The sequence below is a fragment of the Perognathus longimembris genome, chromosome 17 (genome assembly GCF_023159225.1).
Source record: "Perognathus longimembris pacificus isolate PPM17 chromosome 17, ASM2315922v1, whole genome shotgun sequence".
NCBI classification, from domain to species: Eukaryota; Metazoa; Chordata; class Mammalia; order Rodentia; family Heteromyidae; genus Perognathus; species Perognathus longimembris.
Genome location: NC_063177.1, coordinates 26,228,082 through 26,252,213, shown reverse-complemented (window position 1 = coordinate 26,252,213; position 24,132 = coordinate 26,228,082). Strand labels below are relative to the sequence as shown.

Here is a 24,132-nt window from a genome sequence, read left to right as displayed (position 1 = left end):
AGATAAGAATCTCAGAGAGGGCTGGGAATATGGCCTAGTGGCAAGAGTGCTTGTCTTGTATACATGAAGACCTGGGTTTGATTCCCCAGCACCACATATATAGAAAACGGCCAGAAGTGGCGCTGTGGCTCAAGTAGCAGAGTGCTAGCCTTGAGCAAAAAGAAGCCAGGGACAGTGCAGTGCTCAGGTCCTGAGTCAGTGCCCAGGACTGACTGGCCAAAAAAAAGTGTCTCAGAGACTTTTCTGTCCTGGCTGGCTTTTAACCACAATCCTCGATTCTCAGCCTCCTGAGTAACTAGATTATTCCTCACAATATGGATAACTTACTCATCTACTGAAAAATATTGGAATATTTTCCATTTGGGCCATTATTTATATTACAATGAACAATGTCATAAAAGCCACTGTTCTCAGTTATGATGATTGTTAGTTGAATTGTTGGGTCATATGAAATTCTGTTTCGTTTTGGAGAAATTTCTAAACTGCACACCACCTGTACATTTTACATTTTATGTTACCAAACAGTTTATAAAGAGATAGTTAACTTTATCCCTACCAAATTGAAGTCTATTAAAACAAAAATAAGCCTCATGTTAGGAAAGCAAGAGGAAGGGCAGAAAATGGGCAATGACACACCAAGATAAATGCGGCACAAATTGGAGTAGTGGGACAGTATGTAAAGATAAAAAAACTTAAATATACACATTTGGTCCTAGAATTTTCCCTTTCAGAAATTTATCCTGAACAAATAGTTAAAGATGACCACAAAGATTTGTATGGCTAAAAAAATCCACAAACACAAACAACACTGGAAAAAAATAAATGATTCAGTCACAATTAAAATATGTTTTCAAAATTCTCTAATGGCATGAAGGGAATCTGGTGATATGTGAGAAAGTTTTTAAATATTATATTTTCAAGTTAAAAATCAAAGTTACATATCATAAGGTTACTTAAATTATGGAATAAAACATGAATAATTATATCTGTGGGGTTAAACTTTGCTTTCTGTGTTTTTTTGTGTACCCACCCCGTGGCTTGAACTCAGGGCCTGGGCACTGTCCCTGAGCTTTTGTGCTCAGGGCTAGAACCCTACCACTTGAGCCATAGCTCCACTTTCAGCTTTTTGGAGTTAACTGGAGATAAAAGTCTCACAGACTTTCCTGGGGCTTTCAACAGTGAGTCTCAAATCTCAGCCTCCTGAGTAGCTAGGATGACATTCTTGAACCACCAGTGTCAGACTAGACTGGTTATTAAGTTTCATTCATTATAGTTTTTTGCATTTTCCAAAGCTTCCAGATTTACTTTGAGACATTTTAGAAATGAAACACCAATACATAATAAATTAATTGAATAAAATCAGCCTTGCTCTTTCCTTTCCTGAAGTTCAATACTACAGCTCCACAGTTTTTCTACCTTCTTTCCCTATCCCAGGCCACCCTGCCATGCACTAAACTTGAGGTGTAAAAATTGGATTCTGAATTCTTTTCTCACTGTCAGCTACTCACAGCTTTCCATAAAACTGGTTTCTTAGCCACACTCCACTTAAGTTCTCCTGAAATCCTCACACACAAAACCTAAGCCTTTTCCAAGTTTTCTGTGATCATTTGGTTTAAAGAATCCAGTGCCTAAGGAAAGCAAAATCTGGGTTTTGGGGTAAACCACCTGGAAAAAAAGGAGCTGGCACAAGGTGACTTCTCCAAGAGCTATAGCCGCCGGCTGGTTTGTTTTCAATAAACCTAAGTACAGAATATTTAAGTAGCATCCAATTTACCTTTAATTCTCATAAAAAGAGAAAGATTGGAAAGAGCTGGAGGTGGAGATTTGGGATCCATTAAAAGCCACAGCTGAGCCCCACCACAGAGGTTACTTAAAGTATGTATTATAGACCATGAGATGAAAACTCACAACTTTCCTATTTCTCAGCTATCCTTTGCTTTCTAAAACGTAGTAGAAATCTTTATGGACCCATCTGAAGATTTGGATGGTAGGGACTATTTTAAGAATGCTCTGCTTTAGGGCTGGCCAAATTACCCTAGTAAGTAAAACAGAATAAAAGTTTGAAGTGGCTTTGGGGGGAGGCAGTATCTAGTTTAAACTCTAGGCTTCACACTTGCTAGGAGGCACTCAACAGTTAGAACAACGTCTCGATGATTTTTTGCTTGAATTATCTTGAGCTGCCCTGGAACACAATCCTCCTATTTATATTTCCAATTGTGGCTAGAATGACAGGAACACACCAATGAACCCTAGTCTTTTCTGTTGAGATGGAGGTTTCACAACATTTTTGCCTGGGCTGACCTTAAATCTGCCTCTCCTGATACCAGAATTTCTTTTTGGACAATCTACCTCTTCCTTCACTTTTCCTCATTTCCCCCTCCCATCCCTGCCCAACAGCTGCACAGGTATGCAGAGAGAACAAATGCAAGCAAAGTACTCGGTAGACACTATGTTGAAAATGAATGACAATGTCTTTTGTTTTGTTTTGTTTTTTGCCAGTCCTGGGGCTTGAACTCAGGGCCTGAGCACTGTCCCTGGCTTCTTTCTGCTCAACGCTAGCACTCTACCACTTGAGCCACAGCGCCACTTCCGGCTTTTTCTATGTATTTGGTGCTGAGGAATCGAACCCAGGGCTTCATGTATATGAGGCGAGCACTTTACCATTAGGCCATATTCCCAGCCCCCGATAATGTCTTTTGAAGGAGAATAGACAAAAGCAATGCCAAAAATCTCTTACAAATAATCCTTACTCAATTCAAGGTACTAACATGGATCCTAAGTAATGACTGCAAGTTGGCCCAACTAAGTGCAGTTCTCAATTTCCCCAAGGTAGTCTCAAATAGATGCTAGTGATGCTAAAGCATTCACCCTATGTTCTACAATGAAACAAATACTGTAAGACAATCCTATGGTATGTCCCAACTTTCTTATTTCCTAGTGATACTAGTTTGAACTCAGAGCCATGTGATTGCTAGGCAAACACTCTACTCCTTCAGTTATGCACTCAACCCTTTCACTCTATTTTTCAGACAGTCTCACATTTTTTGCCCTGGTTAGCTTAAGACAGTAATCCTTCTATGTACACCTATTGTATAGCTGGGATTACAGGTGTAATACCACTGCATGGCTTGATCTTGTGAGATAGTACCTCATTCTCCTTTCGCCTGGGCTAGTTTTGAATCAGAATTCTTCTAACCTTTGCCTCACAAGCAGCTGGGATTATAGTTGTGTGCCAACACATTTGGTTCCTTTCATTTCAATTGAAGAGGTTCCTTTATTCCATTATGAAAGAAGAATGTCTATAGATTTTTTTTTTTTTTTTGCCAGTCCTAGGGCTTGGACCCGGGCCTGGACACTGTCCATGGCTTCTTTTTGCTCAAGGCTAGCACTCTACTACTTGAACCACAGTGCCACTTCTGGCCTTTTCTGTTTAAGTGGTGCTAAGGAATCAAACCCAGGGCTTCATGCATGCTAGGTGAGCACTCTACCACTAAGCCACATTCCCAGCCCCCTTATTATGTTTCTTGACATAAAAGCAGAGATGTGTGGCTTCATTTCTCCTTAGTCAGTGTCTTGCTTCCATAAAGCCTAGAATAAAGCTCACAGCTGACCTGTGTGTGGGTGGGGAGGTGAAGTGGGAAAGAGACATCAGGCCCACCCAACTCTTCTGGAATTTCTACAGAAAAGACAGAAGTTTCCAAGTGAAATAGCCATTTGGGTAAATGAAACCATTTGTAACTTTACAGAAGTTTTTTCTTTCATTCCAATGTATCCTAAGAAAAATCCACACTGTGCTGTAAAAAGCTATAAAGCTTTGGTTTAGAGAAGGATCAACAAGAGCTAAAACCACTAATGCCAGACTTGAAGTAGCAAGCATAGAGACCAGTGATGCCTCAACACTTCCAGGGTCCCAGTGAAAAGTTTCATACAGTCTAAAAAATCATGTGCCAACAATTTGTCATAGCGAGAATCTGGAACCAACCCAGATGCCCCTCAGTAGACGAATGGATCAGGAAAATGTGATACATATACACAATGGAATTTTATGCCTCTATCAGAAAGAATGACATTGTCCCATTTGTAAGGAAATGGAAGGACTTGGAAAAAATTATACTAAGTGAAGTGAGCCAGACCCAAAGAAATATGGACTCTATGGTCTCCCTTATTGGGAATAATTAGTACAGGTTTAGGCAAGTTATAGCAGAGCATCACAAGGCCCAATAGCTATACCCTTATGAACACATAAGATGATGCTAAGTGAAATGAACTCCATGTTATGGAAACAATTTTTTTTATCACAGTTGTAACTACTTTCAACGTCCCATGTGTATCTGTAGCTTCTATTATTGATGATGTTCTTGTATCACCTTCCTGTGGTAGTACCTACACTATCTCTGTAATCTTATCTGAGTATATTGGAAACCATGTATACTGGTATTGGAAGTAGGAAATTGAAAGGGAATACCAAATTTGAGAGACACAGGGTAAAAAAAAAGACAAACAACTACAAAAGCAATACTTGCAAAACTGTTTGGTGTAAGTGAACTGAACACCTCCGGGGGGGAGGGAAAGGGGGAGGAGGGAGGGGGGTATGAGGGACAAGGTAACAAACAGTACAAGAAATGTATCCAATGCCTAACGTATGAAACTGTAACCTCTCTGTACATCAGTTTGATAATAAAAATTTGAAAAAAAATCATGTGCCAAGTTTTACAACCAAGTGAAAAAAAATCTGAGTACATCTACTTAATGGAAGACCTGGATGCAGGGGTTGCTGGGACCGAAAGAGGAAGACCATTCCTGGGATTTTGATTCTAGACAGAAATATCAGAATCTAGTTTGTTGTTACTGAAATATTATCATCTTATCAATTAACACATAGTTAATAATGCAGGCTTTGGAATGATATGGACTAGGATCCATCCAAAGATCTGCTTTCTCAACTCTAGGACGGAACAGTAGCATAACCTATTATATAATAATCATGAGGCAGAAGCAACACTTGTAACATAAGATATAAACAAAACTTGGGGACATAGAAGCAATTATTACTGTGGAAAGAAGTAAGGAGAAGATAACATTTAATGTGTCCTTTTATGTACTTGAACTGTGATAAGGAAATATATATGTATGTATATATATATATACATACATATATATAAACTATTTCTACTAATTCTTACAACATATGAAATGGGTGGTTTTACATTCTTGTTGTGGGAAAAAATATCCAGTGTTAGTTATAGACAATTTAAATGAAAGCTTGACAACTGACCTCAAAGGCCATATACTTATACTAGTCATTGCTCCATTCTAAAAAAAAGGGGGGGGTTATTAAAAATATAAAATAGCCAGGCACCAGTGGCTCATGCTGGTAATCCTAGCTATTCAGAAGCCTGAGATGTGAGGATAGTAGTTACAAGTCAATCCAGGAAGGAAAATCTGTGATACTCTCTATCTCCCATTAACCATCAAATATCTGAAAGTAGAACTGTAGCTCAAGTGGTAGAATGCTAGCTTGAGTGAAAAAGCTCAGGGGCAGCACGCAGGCCCCGAATTCAAATCCCAGGACCAATACCACTCCTTGCCACAAGAAAAATAACTATATAAAACATGTTCATGACACAGAAATTCAAACATCTTTACATTTACCTGCCAAAGTAGGAGTTGGTATACTGTATTAATTTCAGTGAATCTAAAAAAAAGGAATTATAGCAATACTTTTTTTTGTCGGATTTTGTGAGGAATGAAGGATACAATACATATATACATATATAAAATGCTGAGCCTAGTGTATTTAGGCTATCAAATGTTACCTTAAGTTATTAACTAGTCCAATATTCAAAACGTATAACAGCTCAGAAACTATATGCCTACATATGGTTTAAAAGTAGATATGGTGGACTGGGAATATGGCCTAGTGGCAAAAGTAGTTGCCTCATATGCATGAAGCCCTGGGTTCAATTCCCCAGCACCACATATATAGAAAATGGCCAGAAGTGGTGCTGTGGCTCAAGAGGTAGAGTGCTAGCCTTGAGCAAAAAAGAAGCCAGGGACAGTGCTCAGGCCCTGAGTCCAAGGCCCAGGACTGACCAAAAAAAAAATAATAATAGTAATTTTTTTAAAAAGTAAATATGGTGCTAAATATCCTATTTACTTATTTACTTCTAAACTTACAATCTTTTGAGAATAAACCAGTAAAGGTTTCTTTGGAAGCATACATGTAGTAAAATTATACAATCAATTTTCATAATAACCTCAAAATAATTTTGTTTGAACTAAGGACATGTGCTAATCTGCATAGCTATTTCTGTGAATATGAATGTACTGTATTTATATTAAGAAATTTATTTTTATTACTGGAAAATTACAGTAAATATTACATGATCAGAAAAGTAAGAGATGATAATCATATCACTACAGGCTTTTCTGACTTACCAATATATGGATCCTATCAACCAAATAGATATCATACTGCAAATGAAATCTAGAGGATAAAATTGGCCAGAAATAGGCATGTAGGCAGACACATTAATGGTCATGAAAAGGAAATACATTATCTCTCAGGTATACCTTCATATTTGAGCTCTGAAATTTTACTGAAAATTCAAGTATTGCTATAGATTCTGAAAATAAGGAACAGAGTTATTTGTGAATATACTATATAACAAAAAAATGGGAATTACTGTTAAAATATAAATTCACAAGTCTGGGGACAGAATTTGAAGAGCTCTTACAGTTTCCAAGTGGCTAAGAGCTCTAGATCTTTATAGTAATAAATATTGTAGTGTGTGCAGGTCCACTGGGAATCCTTACTCATATGTTATTCCATGGCTGGAGATCAAGGTGTCAGCTCCATTTAAAATCAGTGTGTTTTGGGCTTATTTTAAGCTTTACCAAGTATTCTGAAGAAAGTAATTAGTATTTCTAAGGGAAATATAACCACTTTCCCTCAGGTAAAATGAGTTGTGGATTTCAAATACAAATATTCGTTTAGTTTGCAATTCTCCGCAAGTAGATAGAAAAGAAATATGACTTGTGCAATCACATTTCTTTAGTGGAAAGCCTTTTGGAGCTGAAGAAACCATTACCTTATTAACAGTAGCTTTCTAAGCAAAAATAACCGTGTACTACTTAAAGGGTAAGAGTTTATCTGTGACCTGCATGAAAATCTAAATAAACCATAAATACAGGAGTTTCATCAAAACTTCATCACACTTAAAGATAATAAAAATATAATTCGGGGCTGGGGATATGGCCTAGTGGCAAGAGTGCCTGCCGGATACACGAGGCCCTAGGTTCGATTCCCCAGCACCACATATACAGAAAACGGCCAGAAGCGGCGCTGTGGCTCAAGTGGCAGAGTGCTAGCCTTGAGCGAGAAGAAGCCAGGGACAGTGTTCAGGCCCTGAGTCCAAGGCCCGGGACTGGCCAAAAAAAATATATATATATATAATTCAAAAAATTTCATCACAGGCTAGGAATATGGCTTAGTGGTAGAGTGCTTGCCTAGCATGCATGAAGCCATGTGTTCAATTCCTTACTACCACACAAACAGGAAAGGCTGGAAGTGGAGCCGTGGTTCAAGTGGTAGAGTGCTAGCCTTTAGTAAAAGAAGCTCAGGGGCAGTGCCTAGGGCTTGAGTTCAAGCCCCAGAACTCAATAAAGACAAACAAACAAAAATTTATCAAAGGTAGGAGGCATGGAGTAGTGGTAGACCATTTGCCTAGCAAGTGTGAGACCCTGAGTTCAAACTACACACACACACACACACACACACACACACACACACACACCATTAAAGATTACTTAGGCTATAATCCAAGGTACCTAGAAGATAGAGATCAAGAGGTTTTTGGTTGGTGGCCAGCATAAGCAAAGAGTTAAAATGATCCCCTTCCAACCAAACAAGCTAGGCATGGTGACATACACCTGCCATCTTATCTCTGCTGGAGGAATAGGTAGGTAGAAGACCAGACATGGGCAAAAACTCAAGACTATATCTGAAAAAAATCTAAATCAAAAAGGTATAGCTGAAGTGGTACAGCACTTGCCTACCAAGGCTCTGCATACTTTCAAGTTGGGGAAAAGATTTTCTAGGTTTAACTGCAACAATAGAGACACAGACTCAGTATCACCAACTTTTAATCACTTGATGACATAAACCTGAACACATTGGTACATGGGAATGGAACAAGTCACTAGCAATGCCATTTCCCTGTACATGCTGCTGCTCCTGGATCATGCCACAGAATCTACTTACCCAATTCATTTTTCTCAACCTACCACTTAGCAATAAAGAAAAACAAAAACCCACAAATGTGTTCTTATTTAAAGCCTTCACTTCAAAACTAGGCACTGGGGTCAATGAAAAATAATTCTGCCTTGATATTAAAAAATAATCACAATCACAAGCTGAAGAACATTCAAGTCACAAATTTTTTAAGTTCCAGGATCCTTCAAAAGTGACATTTAAATTTCAGAAACATATACATTTCCAAAATGCTAAAGATGTGATGTTTGGATCCTATAATATCATCTTGTTTTGTAATTATTCAGAACACTGCTTACATACTGTGAAGAATGGAAAGCAGGACAAAGCGTCTATTTTTCTCACTTTGATGCACAAGTTAGTTCTATTGTTCTGAATACAAGCACTTTCTGTACCAAAAAACTACCTTTCTAATGTCCAAATAATTATAGGCTTGGGTCAAGAACTGCGGACCATATTGATTACATCTCTATGGAAGAAGGACCCTCCAGCACTGTTGCACCCACCGTAACAGGGAGAGCTTTTAAGTATCTGTGACACAGAATTTTCAGTCCTATCAATGCCAGAAATGGGAAGCGAATGACCAGTCAGGCCTGTCAGTTGTTGCCTGAAGCCACAAGAACAAGATAGAAATTCATCACACTGGAACGTCATCGGCCAGCTGCACTCACACATTTTCACCACTTGAATAGATGATTCTTGTGAGCTCCCACGTGGCTCATTTCTGCACACAGTGTTTGGAAATGAATATTTGATCAGGCAGGGTAGACAGAGACTTGAACTTATCTGAGGTGTCACCAAAATGCACTTTAAGTAATTCTAAGTATCAGAGGCTAGGTGTCCTAGGTCTTATTCTTTGAATATTTCTGAAATGGACCTGTGATCCTAATTAAGTAAGATTCAATGAGATAAGACAAGTAAAACCACTTAGCACAGGTTTTGAGTTGAGTACCTTGCCATTTATATAACTGCTTAGACTTTTCATAGTGTGAAACGCCTCTGTGTGGTTATCAGTTGCTTGTCCTACCTGGGATAACTGAGCTCTTGGAACCTTGAGTTGATGTCTCTCATTAATGTTGAAGAATTCTCAACCTTTCATATACTTTTTTACCCATTCTTAGCCTTTTCCTCCATATCTGTAATACTAGGTCTAGGCAATTTGCTATTTATCCTGTTATTCTCAAAATCTATGGGGTTTTTTTTTCCCTCCCTCTTACCTCTACTTTGGTAAATCTTTTATTTTTTTTAACAGTGGCACTAGGATTTGAACTCAGGATTTCTGTTTAGCATGCAGGCACTCTATTACTTGAACAATCCCTCCAGGCCATTTTGCTTCTGATATTACTGCTTTTTGCCAGAGAAATGTGTACCTCTTATTTATACTTTTGAGTAGCTGGGATGATAAGTACTCATCACCATACATAAGATTATTTTAAGGTTTGATTTTTTTCCCCACTTGAAATCATAACCTGAATCTAAACTCCTGTATTGAAGTGATCTTCCTGCCTCAGCATCCAGTGTAGCTAAGGCTACAGGTATGAGCCAGTGTGAATATTTTAAAGCTGGCAAGTTTCCCAGACTTCTTCAATAGATTCTAAGAAATAACATCAGAAATATTTATATATATACATATATATATCACACACATACATATACATATGGAGAGAGAGAGAGAGAGAGGGACAGAGAGGGTGAGTTTAAAGAATCCTCAAAGAGCCTTGGTTTATATGAACTGTGTATCTGTCAATATTCAAAATAATTATGTGTTAAATATAATTTTTTAAATAAAAAGTTTTCCAAACCAGAAAGAAAAATTCTAACTCTAACAATAACTGTTTGGGGGATATGACTGAAATGCTAGAGGCCTGGCTAGCAAGTGTAAGGCCTTGAGTTCAAATGTTAGTATCACAAACTCCAAGAATCAAACTGGCCTCCTGCCACAGGCTCCCAAGTAGCTGGAAAGGCAGGAACCTATTGTACCTATGAAAGGCATAACTTTTGAAGTAATTTACCAATTAGGAATTGTTACAGGCATAGCTGAGACTAGAACCAAAGATTTGTGTTAATGGCCCTATTCTATACATCAAACTTCCAGAACAAGACATTTCTCTGGGAAAAAAAATATTTTCAATTTGATTACTTACTTTAGCTTTCCTGTGACAGTTCTAAACAATATCCAGGGAAATATCAGAAGCTCTGGTTCCAAGTAGTTTTGCAAATGAGGTCTCCGTCTGTTCACAATTGCCCATTGGATTTGCAATCCAAGGGAGAGGGGCTTTCTGTTTGTTTCTAAGTTTACAGGTGGCACCTATATGTATAAGCTTCTCAGGCTCTTGGACACTATTTAAAATAGTGTGGCACTAACAGTTTGACACTCATGTCATAAAGACAAATGGAATTCCCGGTTTAGACTTAAACAGTTCCTCATACAGCCCCCAACACTGTCACTGTTCCACCACTCTCCAGCAACTCACTGTACAAACAGCCTACCCTTATACTGAGTATATAGCAATAAATACATGAAAGCAAAAACTTGCATATTTTAATAAATACTTCCCCTTGTAAATATGTGGTACTCTGCTATATAAATCAGGGGTGGGGTGGCATCAATTCCTTTCCAAATTTACTAGCAAAAGCTTAAAGTCATGTCAAAGACTTGGAATAGGGAAGGCAACACATCATCAGTAGAAAACTTTCCAACAGTTTTCTTTCTTTCTTTCTTTATTGTCCTACATCTTAAATTGGGAGAATCTTCATTCTTAATTGTACTGAGCTAAATTTCCTGCACTATCAACTTGAATTTGATTTGCTAATAGCCTTTAAGTATAAGAAAGAACAATGAAAAGAATATTAAATGCAGAAGATGAGAGATGTGGATTTAACACTTTCCTTATGGCACATCAAAAGGTTCTCTCTCTCTCTCTCTCTCTCTCTCTGTAGGCTAATCTCTAAAACTTACTTTTGATTTAACAGGTGTTCAAAAGATTAGAGCTGGTTTAATGCATATACTTTGTCATTTCTAATTTTTAAAGAGCCAATATTAATATTTGAGTTTGAATATTTTTTCTCCTCTGAGAGATTGTTCACAGGTCAGCACAGAGCCTTCTTTTAATTTTACCCTTATCCTTAATCCTCTTACTGATCCACACAAGGCTTCAAATTTGCAAAATACAAGCCTGGAGTTTTCGTCACATATAATCACAAATAATATCTTGAACTACATTGACTGAAAGCTGTATCATTTATTCAAAGAAATACCTTAGTATTTCTAAAGAACTTTTATACGTGGAGATTATTTTAGTAAAATAATTTGAACACACCTGTTCCAAAAAAAGTTAAATAAAATTCTGCATAAGAAATCTTAACTTCGGGGGAAGGGGGGAATGAGGGAGGAGGTAACAAACAGTACAAGAAATATATCCAATGCCTAACGTATGAAACTGTAACCTCTCTGTACATCACTTTGACAATAAATAAGAAAAAAGAAGAAAAAGAAATCTTAACTTCCAGATAGAGAAAACAATGGCTAAGTGAGGAAGATGACTTAATGAAGTTTACCACAAAAGTTCAAGACCATGATTATAAGAGTCAGTTACTATCATTCAGCTCTAGTTTTCAGATCATTGAGCTACAAAGACCTCACCATAGCAAATTACATCCTATGACCAGCATCTCTGTATCTTTGATGGTTTAAGATATAATGGTAAAGGCTGTCTGTGAAATGTCAATTGCAGATATAGTAATAAATATCTAATCCTTAGGAATACTCTTCCCCATCTGCATCAGAAAAATCTCTATAAGATAAAAAGCAAGCCCCCAAGAATGTCCCTGAAGTGTATATCTGACTGTAAGATAAAATGAAAAGTACTCAAATAGTCTCCCAGTCACTTACATGGTCCTGCTTCTCTAAGACATATTGCTGTTGTTTGGTGGGGGGGGGGGGGGGGTGGGGTGTGGAGAAGTTTTGGACACTGTGGCTGAATCCAGAGCCTTATGCACACTAAGCACATGATGAAGCAATGAGAGTAATTTTCCTGCCTTTCTTTCTTTCTCGCTCTCTTTTTCTTTCTTTCCTTCCTTCTTTCTTTCTCTTGTTCTTTCTTTTCAGAGATGGAATTTGAGTCTAGGGTATTTCACTCACTAGTCTCTACACTAGGCAACATTCTCATTCCCCATTTGTTTTTCATCCATGAACTTAGGCACTCTGTACCTTTTTATTTTTTGCTTAAGGCTACTATTTCCTCAATAAACAAATTTTTGGAATATTAGGAAAACCTAGCGCTTAAAAATAATTTCCTAATTTAATTTTTAGTTTCTTAGCAAATTAAGGTTAAATTGTACAATAAAAGTATATTTCTCTAGGGGCTGGGAATATAGCCTACTGGTAAAGTGCTCATCTCGTATACATGAAGCCCTGGGTTTGATTCCTCAGCACCACATATATAGAAAAGGCCGGAAGTGGCTCTGTGGCTCAAGTGGTAGAGTGCTAGCCTTGAGCAAAAAGAAGCCAGGGACAGTGCTCAGGCTCTGAGTTCAAGCAAAAAACAAAAACTAAAAAAAAGTATATTTCTCTAATGTTAAGAAAAACGAACAAAAAAACACTTGCCACTTTGTCCCTATATATATTTTCTCAAAGCCTGCTCTAAAGGGTAAGGATTTCTTTTACTTACCTATCATAGCAGTCCTCCTACTGTATGCATATCCTTCCTCAAGAATATACATAGATTCTGCTTTTAGTACTTCTTATAACTTTTCTTTATTCATTTTGGTGATACTTAGTCTTGAACCTTGGGGCCCTGTTCTTGCTAGGCAGGATCCATATCACTTAAGCTATGCCCCTAGTCCTAGCTTTTCTTTATAACAGTTTTACATTATTATAGTTTGAAAGGCTGATACCACTTCGTGCAAGTTAGGCACATTTGTCCTTGTTGGTAAACAACAATCTCCATAGTCAAAGACAAACCAGGGAAAACAAACCAAAGAGATACACATCCTTACCTCCTTCCTTCGGTATTGGGGATTGAACAAAGATCTGTGTAAAGAATATGCAAGTTCTCTACCACTGAAGTATATCTCCAGCTCCTTTATAGGGTCTTTGATTTGATGACCCCAGCCCCAAGGCAAAGCTTCTACTCAGTTATGTAAAGGAACAGCCACAGCAGTCAAGAATATGGGAAGCAAAGCTCAAATAAAACATTGGCAGCTAACTATCTTTGTTTTTCTCTTTAGAAATCTTATACTTTTATTAAAATAAGAGCATATACTATATGGAACAAGCAATGAAAAGAAATTATTAGATATGTAAAAAAGAATTTTTAGTAAAGAAAGTTATGAAATTATTATAAGCCTTTGTCTAAAATTATGTTTTAGTTCACTGTGGGAAAAATTGAGGCACTGTCTCATGACCCATTTATTGCTTTTCTTAGGATAAAATCTTACACAGTGTTTATTTCTAGAATAATCTTTTTCTTATCTAAGAATGGAATACCTCACAAATATCTACGCTGAGGTTTTACATAGTACATTATTTCAGCATCACCAAAGATATACGAAAGATGGTTAAAATAAAACCTAAATATCAAGTACTTGTAGAGCAACTAAGAAACTACAAGATACATATTCATAGAATGACAGCAAGACATTAGTATAGATATTTGAAGTCACTGAATGTATCTATTTCTAAATAACTGAAGTTCTTAAGCAAAAATAAGTATTTTAGAGAATTTGTTTCTACATGAAGAGAAACAGAGATTACTACCTTCAGGAAAATTAATTGTAGGAAAAAGATATTAGCAGAAGTAAAAGAACCTCTTTATTTCTTTGAAGGAGACTCTCCTGCTTATTTCTTTTGGTTTCAAGAGAATAATGTTGCCATATTAAACATTGATATCTAAATATAAACTGCAAATCCAAGACTGAAGTAAAATATTTTCAATGAGAAAATTGCTAGAATTTTCAAGGAATATTATTACTACACATTAAATTCTATTCATATTACCCTAAAAAGTAATTACATTAAAAAAAAAAAAGAGTATGCGGGGCTGGGAATGTGGCTTAGAGGGAGACTACTTGCCTACCATGCATGAAACCCTGGGTTCGATTCTTCAGTACCACATAAAAAGAAAAAGCCAGAAGTGGCTCTATGGCCCAAGTGGTAGAGTGCTATTCTTGAGCAAAAAGAAGCTAGGGACAGTGCTCAGGCCCTGAATCACAAGACCCAGGACTGTCAGAGAGAGAGAGAGAGAGAGAGAGAGAGAGAGAGAGAGAGAGAGAGAATGCTATATCTAGGAGACACAGAAGAAGTGTGGTCACTAAAAATTATGGATCATTATAAAGCATACCATAGGAACTATCAAAAAGATAGTAAGGGCAGACACTGATGACTCACCCCTGCAATCCTACCTACTCAGGCACCTGAGTTCTGAGGATTTTGGTTCAAAGCCAGCCCAGACAGAAAAGTCTATTAGACCCTTATCTCCAATAAACTACTCAGAAAAAGCCAGAAGTGGTGCTTTGGCTCAAGTGGTAGAGTGCTAGCTTTGAGCACAAAGATGCTCAGAGAAAATGCCCAGGCCCTGAGTTCAAGTACTAGAACTGGTTAAAAAAATAGACAAATATTCCCATGAAATACTGAAGATAATATAAAGTAATGAAAGCCAAAGGAGATACCATACTGCAATAGCCAACTAGGCTCCATGGTAAGCATCTTCCTAAAATGTACTGAGTTCTAATGCATAGGTCATAATGAGAAAAGTACTTATTGGTTCCAGAGCAATTATAAAATTTATTATATTCTTTTTAATAGAAAAATCAAAATTAGAATTTCTTTCCATAAAGAACTTCATTTAGCCTCATTTTGTCAAACATCAGATAAAGTAGATGGAGATTACAAAACATTATTTACTCAAAAATGTGCTAGAAAACACACACTCCTTATTGAAAAGGGATCCAGACCACTGGAGAGGTATTCATAAAAGTCCAGTCATCTATAGGGCATCTTTAGCTCAAAGCTAGGGAAAGCAGTACACACAAGTCATCATCCTGGCTGCTTCAGAAACGAACCATGGCTTTCTGGAGGGAAAACCAGACCTAGAACAAACAATAATAGAGCTTAGCCAACAATAAATCTTGTCCCTATCCAAAAAAGGTTGGCAGTTTCTGGAAGAGGCAATAGAGAAATATCCTAAAATCTCCTCAGATGTATAACTGATGACAATGAAAGTAAACTAAGAGCAATGATTAAAGTTTTATTTAAAAATTCAACACGGACACTCTTTTCCTAGAGTTAAATAAAATCATATATATAACTATTCTTTGACATTTCTCCTTGGTCATGAAACAATTTCACATAGAGCTAAAATTATTAAATAATATCTAAGGAATAGTGCCTCAGACTATAGGCTATCACCACATGGTAACTGCTTAGGCAACATGAGTTTCAGGCAGCTAATCACTTGGTAGCTTAAGAAGGTTTTAAAAGTCAAGTAAGGTCTACTTTTGTAATCTTGAAAAATAGTTCAGGTTAAATAGTAGTCCCAAAATTGTAAATGTAATTCCAGACCAGCATGGCCTTTTTATAGCACAGTCAGCTTGAGGCTACCAAAGATGCCTAAATGACTTATATCAGTATCCTATTTAATATAGGCAAGCAAAAACAGAGATTACCCATTTCTGTGTTTGTTTCTGCCAAGTTAAGTCAGAGAAAACAAGAAAGTATCACCTAAATCAACAGTCTGTCGATATTTACAACTAAGGTGTAGCTTCGAATGTAAATAGCCCGATAAGACAAAGTATAATCTACTGAGCAAAAAGACAGAAAGCTAAGAAAACCCATTATCTTTAAATTTAAAAATACACAGAGAGACAAAAATCACAAATCAGTCTTGTGATGGTTTCCATTTTCTTTCACAGTTTAAGCCTCAATCAAATCAGCAGGCTCCAGGGATTTTGAAATAACACAGATTAAAATCCTCCCTGACTCAACTGTTCGACTAAAGCCGAGTATTTAATAATTCAACTTGTGTGAGACTTTTTTGGACAAAATCCTGCTGTGTTCTATCTTCAGATGTTCCCCAGCTGTACCATTAATGCCAGACATCACTGTTCCTGCTTCCTTTTTCACTCATCTTAGAGATAATGTTATTACAAATAGTACAATTATTTAGCAAGCAGAAAACTTTTATAACACTAATGTGGCAGCTGTCACCTACAAAGGCAAAAAGTCTCCCTCAAAGGATTAATGATACAGATTCATATATTCATTCCAAGGATAGAACATTAGTAACTGTAATAGACCAGAGTTAAGTTAATGAATTTCTAAATTTTACACTTTCAATAATAAAAGTATTCAAACTACATAATTTAGACTCTCTCTGCTTCTACAGATCAGGCACTTTGATATTCCACAGGTTGAGTAAATTGAATCCATATATTGTATTTACGTGCTCTGTCAAAGTTGCTGCTCTACATTTCAATGATCAAAGGCAAAACAGTCATCAACCCCGTAGCCTTCAATACTACGTTCATTATATTTAATCAAGTGCCAACTCTACCACATCATTCACCAACTTTAAGAATGTTCAAATGCATGGCATTGTTTAGAAACAAACAGAGGCACAGTGTTGTATTAAAACAGACAAAAACCAAAATGAAAAGACATAAAGGAAAACAAATACATACTATCCTCCATGCTGTGCAAGAAAAAAACGCAAAATGCATGAAATGGCCCAGTAAACATTTGGGGAGATTTCTACCTGAGGCAGCATCAATCACTGTGGAAACTCCCCTTCGATCAGAGATTGGACGGGATGACCCTGGCATGCTGACTGGGTCAGAGCGAACTGGCTGGATCCTGCAATGCAATTTAATTTAATTCACATATGTTACTGGTATGAAAACTGTAGCTTACTACAAGAGACCTTAAATCAATAATGTTAGAATAGCCCAATCCATTAAAGAACCATTCATTCTAAAACCAGACCAAAAGAAAAGGAGCTGCACAAAGGTAAAGCAGTCTATTCTCTCTATTCTAACTACCCCCTAACCTATTTTTGTATGTTGTTCAACAGATTTTAAAGAAATTGATTGAATAGCTGACATTAATTTAAAGTGACAAAATGAGTGGAATGGGAAAGGAAACAGTATTTTATAATGAAACATCTGATATTTGCAAGGGACACATGGAGAACCCCAAGACACTGAAAATTCCTGAATGAAATCAGAGTTAGTAGTAATCAGTTGGTGAAAGACCTTGTAAAGCATGACTTCAAATTTTAGGAAACTCCCATATAATCTCAATGAACTTTATATAGGATTAGAAGAATAAGATCACAAAGCCCTGAGGTGGTTTTGGGGGTTGACTAGGATCACCACTAATTAACCTCCACAAAATTAGCAATTATCATATAAAAATCAACTAAGACATCAGCAAAACTGCAACTTACTACAAGCAACATCACTGATTTAAGAATGATTAACATATACATAACTTTCTCTATTCAGTTGCAATGGAATAAATGCTACCAATAAAAGTTCTGAGATTTCAGGCAACTTAAAGGAGATCTTGTTAAAGCAACAGATACATACATTTCTGGCATTTGATATCGTATTTACTGTGTATTACCTACACATCAGCATTATTTTAGGAATAAGTAGAAACAAAACATGACACACAAGCTTTATATGCAGTTATATGACATAGCGCCCAAGCATTCATGAATTGATAGTACAGAAAATTAATATTCAAAATGAGAAGATGACATAATAAAAGCTCAGGATGAGAAGGTGGAAGAACACAGCAATGCAACCATGGTGGTCAGGAAAGATTACATTGCCGAGTAACATTGTAGCCATCTTTTCATAAGTAGATAAAATGATGTATATACAATGACAAAATTACCTACCACTTACAAATTATTAGAGAAGCTCTGGTGGAGATGGAAAAGGAAGTGGGTCTGAATACAGTAGAGTTAGCCTACTGTTTCCAGAATTGGCATCAATGGATTCAACCAACATAGACCAAATATTTTGAGGGGAAACCTGAATCTTTACTGAACATGGAATTTATTTTCTTGTCATTATTTCCTTAACAATGTTTTATAATAACTATTTACAAAGTGGTTACTTACTCCAGTTTCAGATGACAGTCAGTGCAGAACTGATCTGTTTCCCACACAGGAAAAGATATATGTACAGCAAAGGGGGCAACCACTACACTGAACACCCTCACACTACATAAACTCAGGGGTAGAATAACAACTAAGAATCAGTTGAGACAAAAAAGAGTTGAGAGCACATTTTTCCAATTTTAAGGGAAAAGTCCAGAGGTCAGAAAGAGAGCAGATATACAGGGGGAAGAGCAGCCCAAAGTGGTTACTACACTGCAGTCAGAATTTAAATAATTGAATTTCTCATTGGATACCAGTTAGGAAGTTATACTAAAGCAGACATTTAATAGAGATGCAATTAAATTCTGAATTTCACATTAAAACTGCTATCTTGGGGATTAAAATTTTTGTATTGGAGATAGTTGTGTTGTGAATCCCAGGCTGCCTTTGAACCCAAGATTTTTCCTGACTTAGCCTCCTGAGTATTGAAATTACATGCTTGCGCTACTAGGTCTGGCCCAGTTGAATGTTTTCTTTCTTTCTTCTCTTTTTTTTGGGGGTGGTGGTGGTGTTGGTGGTGCTGGAGCTAAAACACAGGGCGTTGGGCCTGCTGGGCAAATCTTTCTCCTGAGGTACATGCTCAGCCCTAGAATTCTACTTATTTTAGTTTTTGTTTTAATTTTTATTATCTTTAAGTAGCTGTATAAAGGGGATTCAAGTCAACATGTTGATTTATGAGTATGACACATCTTCTTTTGGTAGGTAGTCCCAGTCGTGAGGCTTGAACTCAGAGCCTCATGCTGTTGTTTGACTTTTTCATCACACTTCCACTTCCAGTACAATACATGTCAATCATTATCACTCCTTCTATCATTCTACCCTCAGCCCTGAATCCAGCAAGTGGGGGGGCATTATGTGAGTCCTTCATATCTATTGTACCTTCATAAAGATTTTTTTCCTGCCAGTACTGGGTCTTGAACTCAGGGCCTGGGTGATACTCCTGAGCTTCTTTTGCTTACAGATAGCACTCTGTCACTTGAACCACAGCTCGACTCTAGCTTTTTGGTAGATTATTGGAAATACAGGTCTTACAGACTTTTCTACCCAGGCTAGCTTCACATGCATATTACAAAGAATGTTCAGGTCAAATGAAAATATCAATTCTGTCTTTCAAATAACTCTCTAGTTTTTATTTCATACCTGAGACTGTTGAGATCAAGATCATCGGTATCAAAATCCAAAAGTGGCTGTGGAGTGTCACTGGGACCATGAGATTGCAACACAGATGAACTAGATGATATTACGGTGGTCTGTCCTGAGGGGTGGATGGTTTTGAACTGGAACTGTGGGCCCATCCACAGACGTCTGTGGGGTCCAGTGTGTGTTACAATTTCTACCTGGAAAAGAAAAGAACTCAAGTTAAAGGTATTCTCACCTCATTTGAGCACCATTCCCCTGCTCTGAATCCTTTAATACCCATCGTCAGTAGTACTGGAGGTTGATCTCAGGGCCTTGCACCTACTAGTCAGAAGCTCTATGGTTTGGGTCATACAACTGGAGCTCTAATTTTAGTTATTGTGGGGACAGTGTCTTGGGCTTAAGCCCAGATTTGCCCAAATGTCTGAAGTATACTTCCTGCATAGCTGGGATGACAGGCAGATACCATAACACCTTAAGGTATTGGTTGAGATGGAGTCTTGTTAACTATTTTCCAGGGCAGGTCTCAAACTATGTTAATTTCCTGATATCATCCTCCCAAGTAATTAGGGCTACAAGTATGAGCCACTGCATCCAGCCAAAGAAGCTTGTTCTAATGAGGAAAGAGGGTTAGAGCATACACCCTCAAAATGTGATCACAATCAGAACCTATAGATATTCAATGAAACCCTTTCCCAATTATAATGAATATTAAAAAGAAATTTTTGTATACATATAGAGTAACACACACAGCATAGACATCATATATACAACACAAACATTACAATAAATTACGTACATTAAAGTAGAAGATTTGATTGCCTACTCTTGCCACTACACAGGTTCCCTAGACTACATTTTCATTGGTTCTAGAAAGTACTTATCACACTGTGGGCATGTACTGAATACTATACCTATTAATCTATTAATTCCTTCCCTAGGGATCAGGCTCATAAAAATCCTAAAGTTCTTCGACTTTTTAAGAAAAAGAATAGGTCTTAAACATTATTACTAGCCAGGTGCCAGTGGCTCACATCTGTAATCCTAACCACTCAGGACGCTGAGATCTGAGGATCAAGCTTTGAAGCCAGCCCAGGCAGAAAAGTCCCTAAGAATCCTGTCTCCATTAAACTACCTTAAAAAAACTGGGGAAGTGGCATTGTGGCTCAAAGTGGTAAGAGCACTAGCCATAAGCTGAAGAGCTCAGGGACAGTGCTCAGGCAACACAGAGTTCAAGCCCCAAGACTGATCCCCTGTCCCGCAAAATACAGTTAATCTTACTAAAATCCAAACCAAGCTTTTGCCAGGTGCTGGTGGCTCATGCCTGTAATCCCAGCTACTCAGGAGGCTGAAATCTGAAGATCACAGTTCAAAGCCAGCCCGGACAGGAAAGTACACGCGACTCTTATCTCCAATTAGCCACCAGAAAACCACAAGTGGCGTTGTAGCTCAAGTGGTACAGTGCTAGTTGAGCAGAAGAGCTCAGGGACAGAGCCCAGGCAGAGTTTAAGCCCCACAACCAACCAAAATATGAAAAGAAAAGAAGAAAAAAAAGCTGGAAGGGGAGCTGTAGCTCAAGCATTAGAGTACCAAAACAAAAAGTTCAGGGACATTACCCAGACCCAAAGTTCAAGCCCAGGGATAAGCAAAACAAACACTATTATTTAATTTGATTGTTTTCTAAAATGCTAAAAACACTGACATAGGGTTGTATTTATAGAAAGACCATAATGCAAAAACTCTATAAATTTCATGTCTTGTGGAAAAGGAAGGAGATAGTATTCCTGTATTAAATACTGTGCAAATGTAGAAGACAATCTGGTGTAACTACAACTATTCAATATTTCAGAATATTACAAAAGACATGCAAATCTTCAGTCTTTTTCAACCTTTTTCTTAAAGTCTTTTTTTGAAATCTTTATTGAAAAGATGATGAGCAGGGAAGTCCCCATTATATATGTAAGGTAGTGAGTACATTGTTTTATTTTTAAAATTTTATTTTATTGTCAAGGTGACGTACATAGGGGTTACAGTTACATATGTAAGGTAGTGAGTACATTTGTCGTCAAACTTGTTACCTCCTCCTTCATTTTTCTCCAACCTTTCCTCCTCCCCAATCTCCCACACCCTGAGTTATATAGTTAGTTTACAACATATTGTCTTGTAAGTATTGCTGTTGCATTGGTTCACCGTTTATCTTTTGTCTCACCATTTGGTCTTGTTATTACAATTTCAGCATATGTTCACTTTATAAGACCTAGCTTTGCCTTTATTCTCTTATATTTAATCATATTTCCCTGATTGGGGTGATAATTTATAAATAAATATATAGATAGATAATAAACTGCATGTAGCTCTGTGAGTCCAGGAGGGCAAAGGCATCATGATCTTGGAATAATATTTGTATTCCCACTAATTTGCAATTTTAGCATATGTTCACTTTATAGACCTAGCTTTGCCTTTATTCTCTTATATTTAATCATATTTCTCTGATTGGGGTGATAATTCATAAATAAATAAATACATAGATAAGAAACTGCATGTAGCTCTGTGAGTCTAGGAGGGCAAAGGCATCATGTTCTTGGAACAATATTTGTATTCCCACTAATTATGAGGGGGAAAAAAACACTCGGATTGAGGACAGTGATTTCTGATTCAAGTCGTATTCAGCAATGTAAATTAGGCCACAGATAAAGCATTCTGTATATTTTAAGCTCAAAACCATCAGTGTCACAGAGCCGAGAGGTAAACAGATGCCTGTGCAATTTCACTGAGGCTATGGCCAGATGTTCCTATATTCACTCTCCTGTTGTGTGCAGGACAAGCATATTGTAAATATTTTCACACTGAGAGCACACATTACCCTTCTTTAATCAAAAAGCTGAGTGGAGGGCAGCAGTTTCTTAGTTTCTTTGCTACAGTTCTTGAACAACATCTTACTTTGGGGGGAAGAAAAAAAAATTTTTAATCTAGGTGTCATCAAGGCAGGATGAACCTCCACATGTCAGAGGCTCATTCAAGGAGTTTCCCATGAGCACTTTTGATGTGCTAAAACAAATAAATGTCACATAGAAACTGACTCTCTAATTTCCAGATCCACTGTAGTTTCTCAGACTATACTCCCTGAGAGGGTGATGAAACTACAAAGGATCTCACTTTTTCTGAGGCACCTGTTGGATGAAAAGATGCCAGATCAGTAATCTAAGACAGGTCATTAACTTCACCAAATGATGTCAGACTTGAGGGAGACATAACAGCATTTGTAATGAAGTCATTTGTAATCTCTCCATTGTGAAATCTGCCCAAGTATCTTTTATTTCAAAGCTGGGAAGATGAAGACAGCTTCACCTGGCAAGGCAAAGAACGGCCATTTAAAGCTGTCACAGGTCTGGAGTAGAAACATTAGAAACAGCACTGCCTGAGCTTAGCCAGAAAAGGAAATGTAGTCTTGAACCATCAGAACAGTGTCCAGAACAATAATGAACTTCCATCACGAGAGTATGAGCCCATCATCAGAAAATGTGAGCTCTACAAAACAAATGCCAAACACTATTGAATGGATTTGCTATTTAAGAGAGCATTCTCTCATTTTAGACTTGATGAAACAGTGTCTCAGTCTGCCCCAAAGTCAAGGCTTTATGAGTGTTGTTTGAAAAGCATGACATCCTCCATATTAAGGCAAATATTGTACATGTGTGCACATATGTATTTTGAATGAAGCATATGCACATTAATGTATCATACCTATATGAAATACGTGTATACCTGCAAAAATATTTCTGAGGAATTCTCAATATAGAAATACCCGTGAATACTGCTTGGTAATTCAACAAACAATGACCAATACTGCACATTTTCTTGTAAGAGAAAAAAATGAACATGATAGATTTATTTTCCTTTACTATAATAATAATATATCATAGTTCTACCTGGGATAGCCACTCTTCATCTTCCTGTCCACTATGGTCTGAAGCTAAACTGTCATAGGACCCATGTGGAGTAATGGGACCCGGGCTTCCAGGGGGAACCACTGTAAGACAAGAACACAGATTAAACCACTTTAAATGGATCTGAACACAATCAGCACAAATACTGTGACACTTTATAAGACAAAATGTGATCTTTACAACATAAATACAAAATAGATACGATTACTGAAGAAAGAAAGACTGAAATTCCTAAAAACAGGAAAGATCTCCAGTTAAGAGTACATTCTAATTTCCTACTTCCAATACCAGTATACAAGGTGTTTGGTGTAAGTGAACTGAACACCTCCGTGGGGGGGGGGGGGGGGGGAGAAAAAGGGGGAGGGGGAGGGGGTATGAGGGACAAGGTAACAAACTGTACAAGAAATGTATCCAGTGCCTAACGTATGAAACTGTAACCTTTCTGTACATCAGTTTGATAACAAAAATTTGAAAAAAAAAAAACAACATTATTTAATTTAAAAAAAAAAAGAGTACATTCTAAGCCACGCACTGGTGGCTCTCATCTGTAATCCAAGATACTCAGGAGGCTGAGATACAAGGATCAAGGTTCAAAGCCTAGAAGGCTATG

General features: G+C 37.3%; 1 protein-coding gene across 3 annotated transcripts in view; it reads right to left on the bottom strand.

Annotated features, from left to right (window-relative positions):
* Bcas3 (BCAS3 microtubule associated cell migration factor) overlaps window positions 1-24,132 on the bottom strand; it is a 518,556-nt gene that overhangs the window by 258,730 nt on the left and 235,694 nt on the right. For all 3 annotated transcript variants that reach the window (XM_048366643.1, XM_048366642.1, XM_048366644.1), the window contains exons 20-22: window positions 23,505-23,605; window positions 19,579-19,775; window positions 17,026-17,123 (exon numbers count right to left, since the gene is read on the bottom strand). In XM_048366643.1, the coding sequence (XP_048222600.1) occupies window positions 17,026-17,123; window positions 19,579-19,775; window positions 23,505-23,605 (396 nt within the window). The remainder of the gene's footprint in view (window positions 1-17,025; window positions 17,124-19,578; window positions 19,776-23,504; window positions 23,606-24,132) is intronic.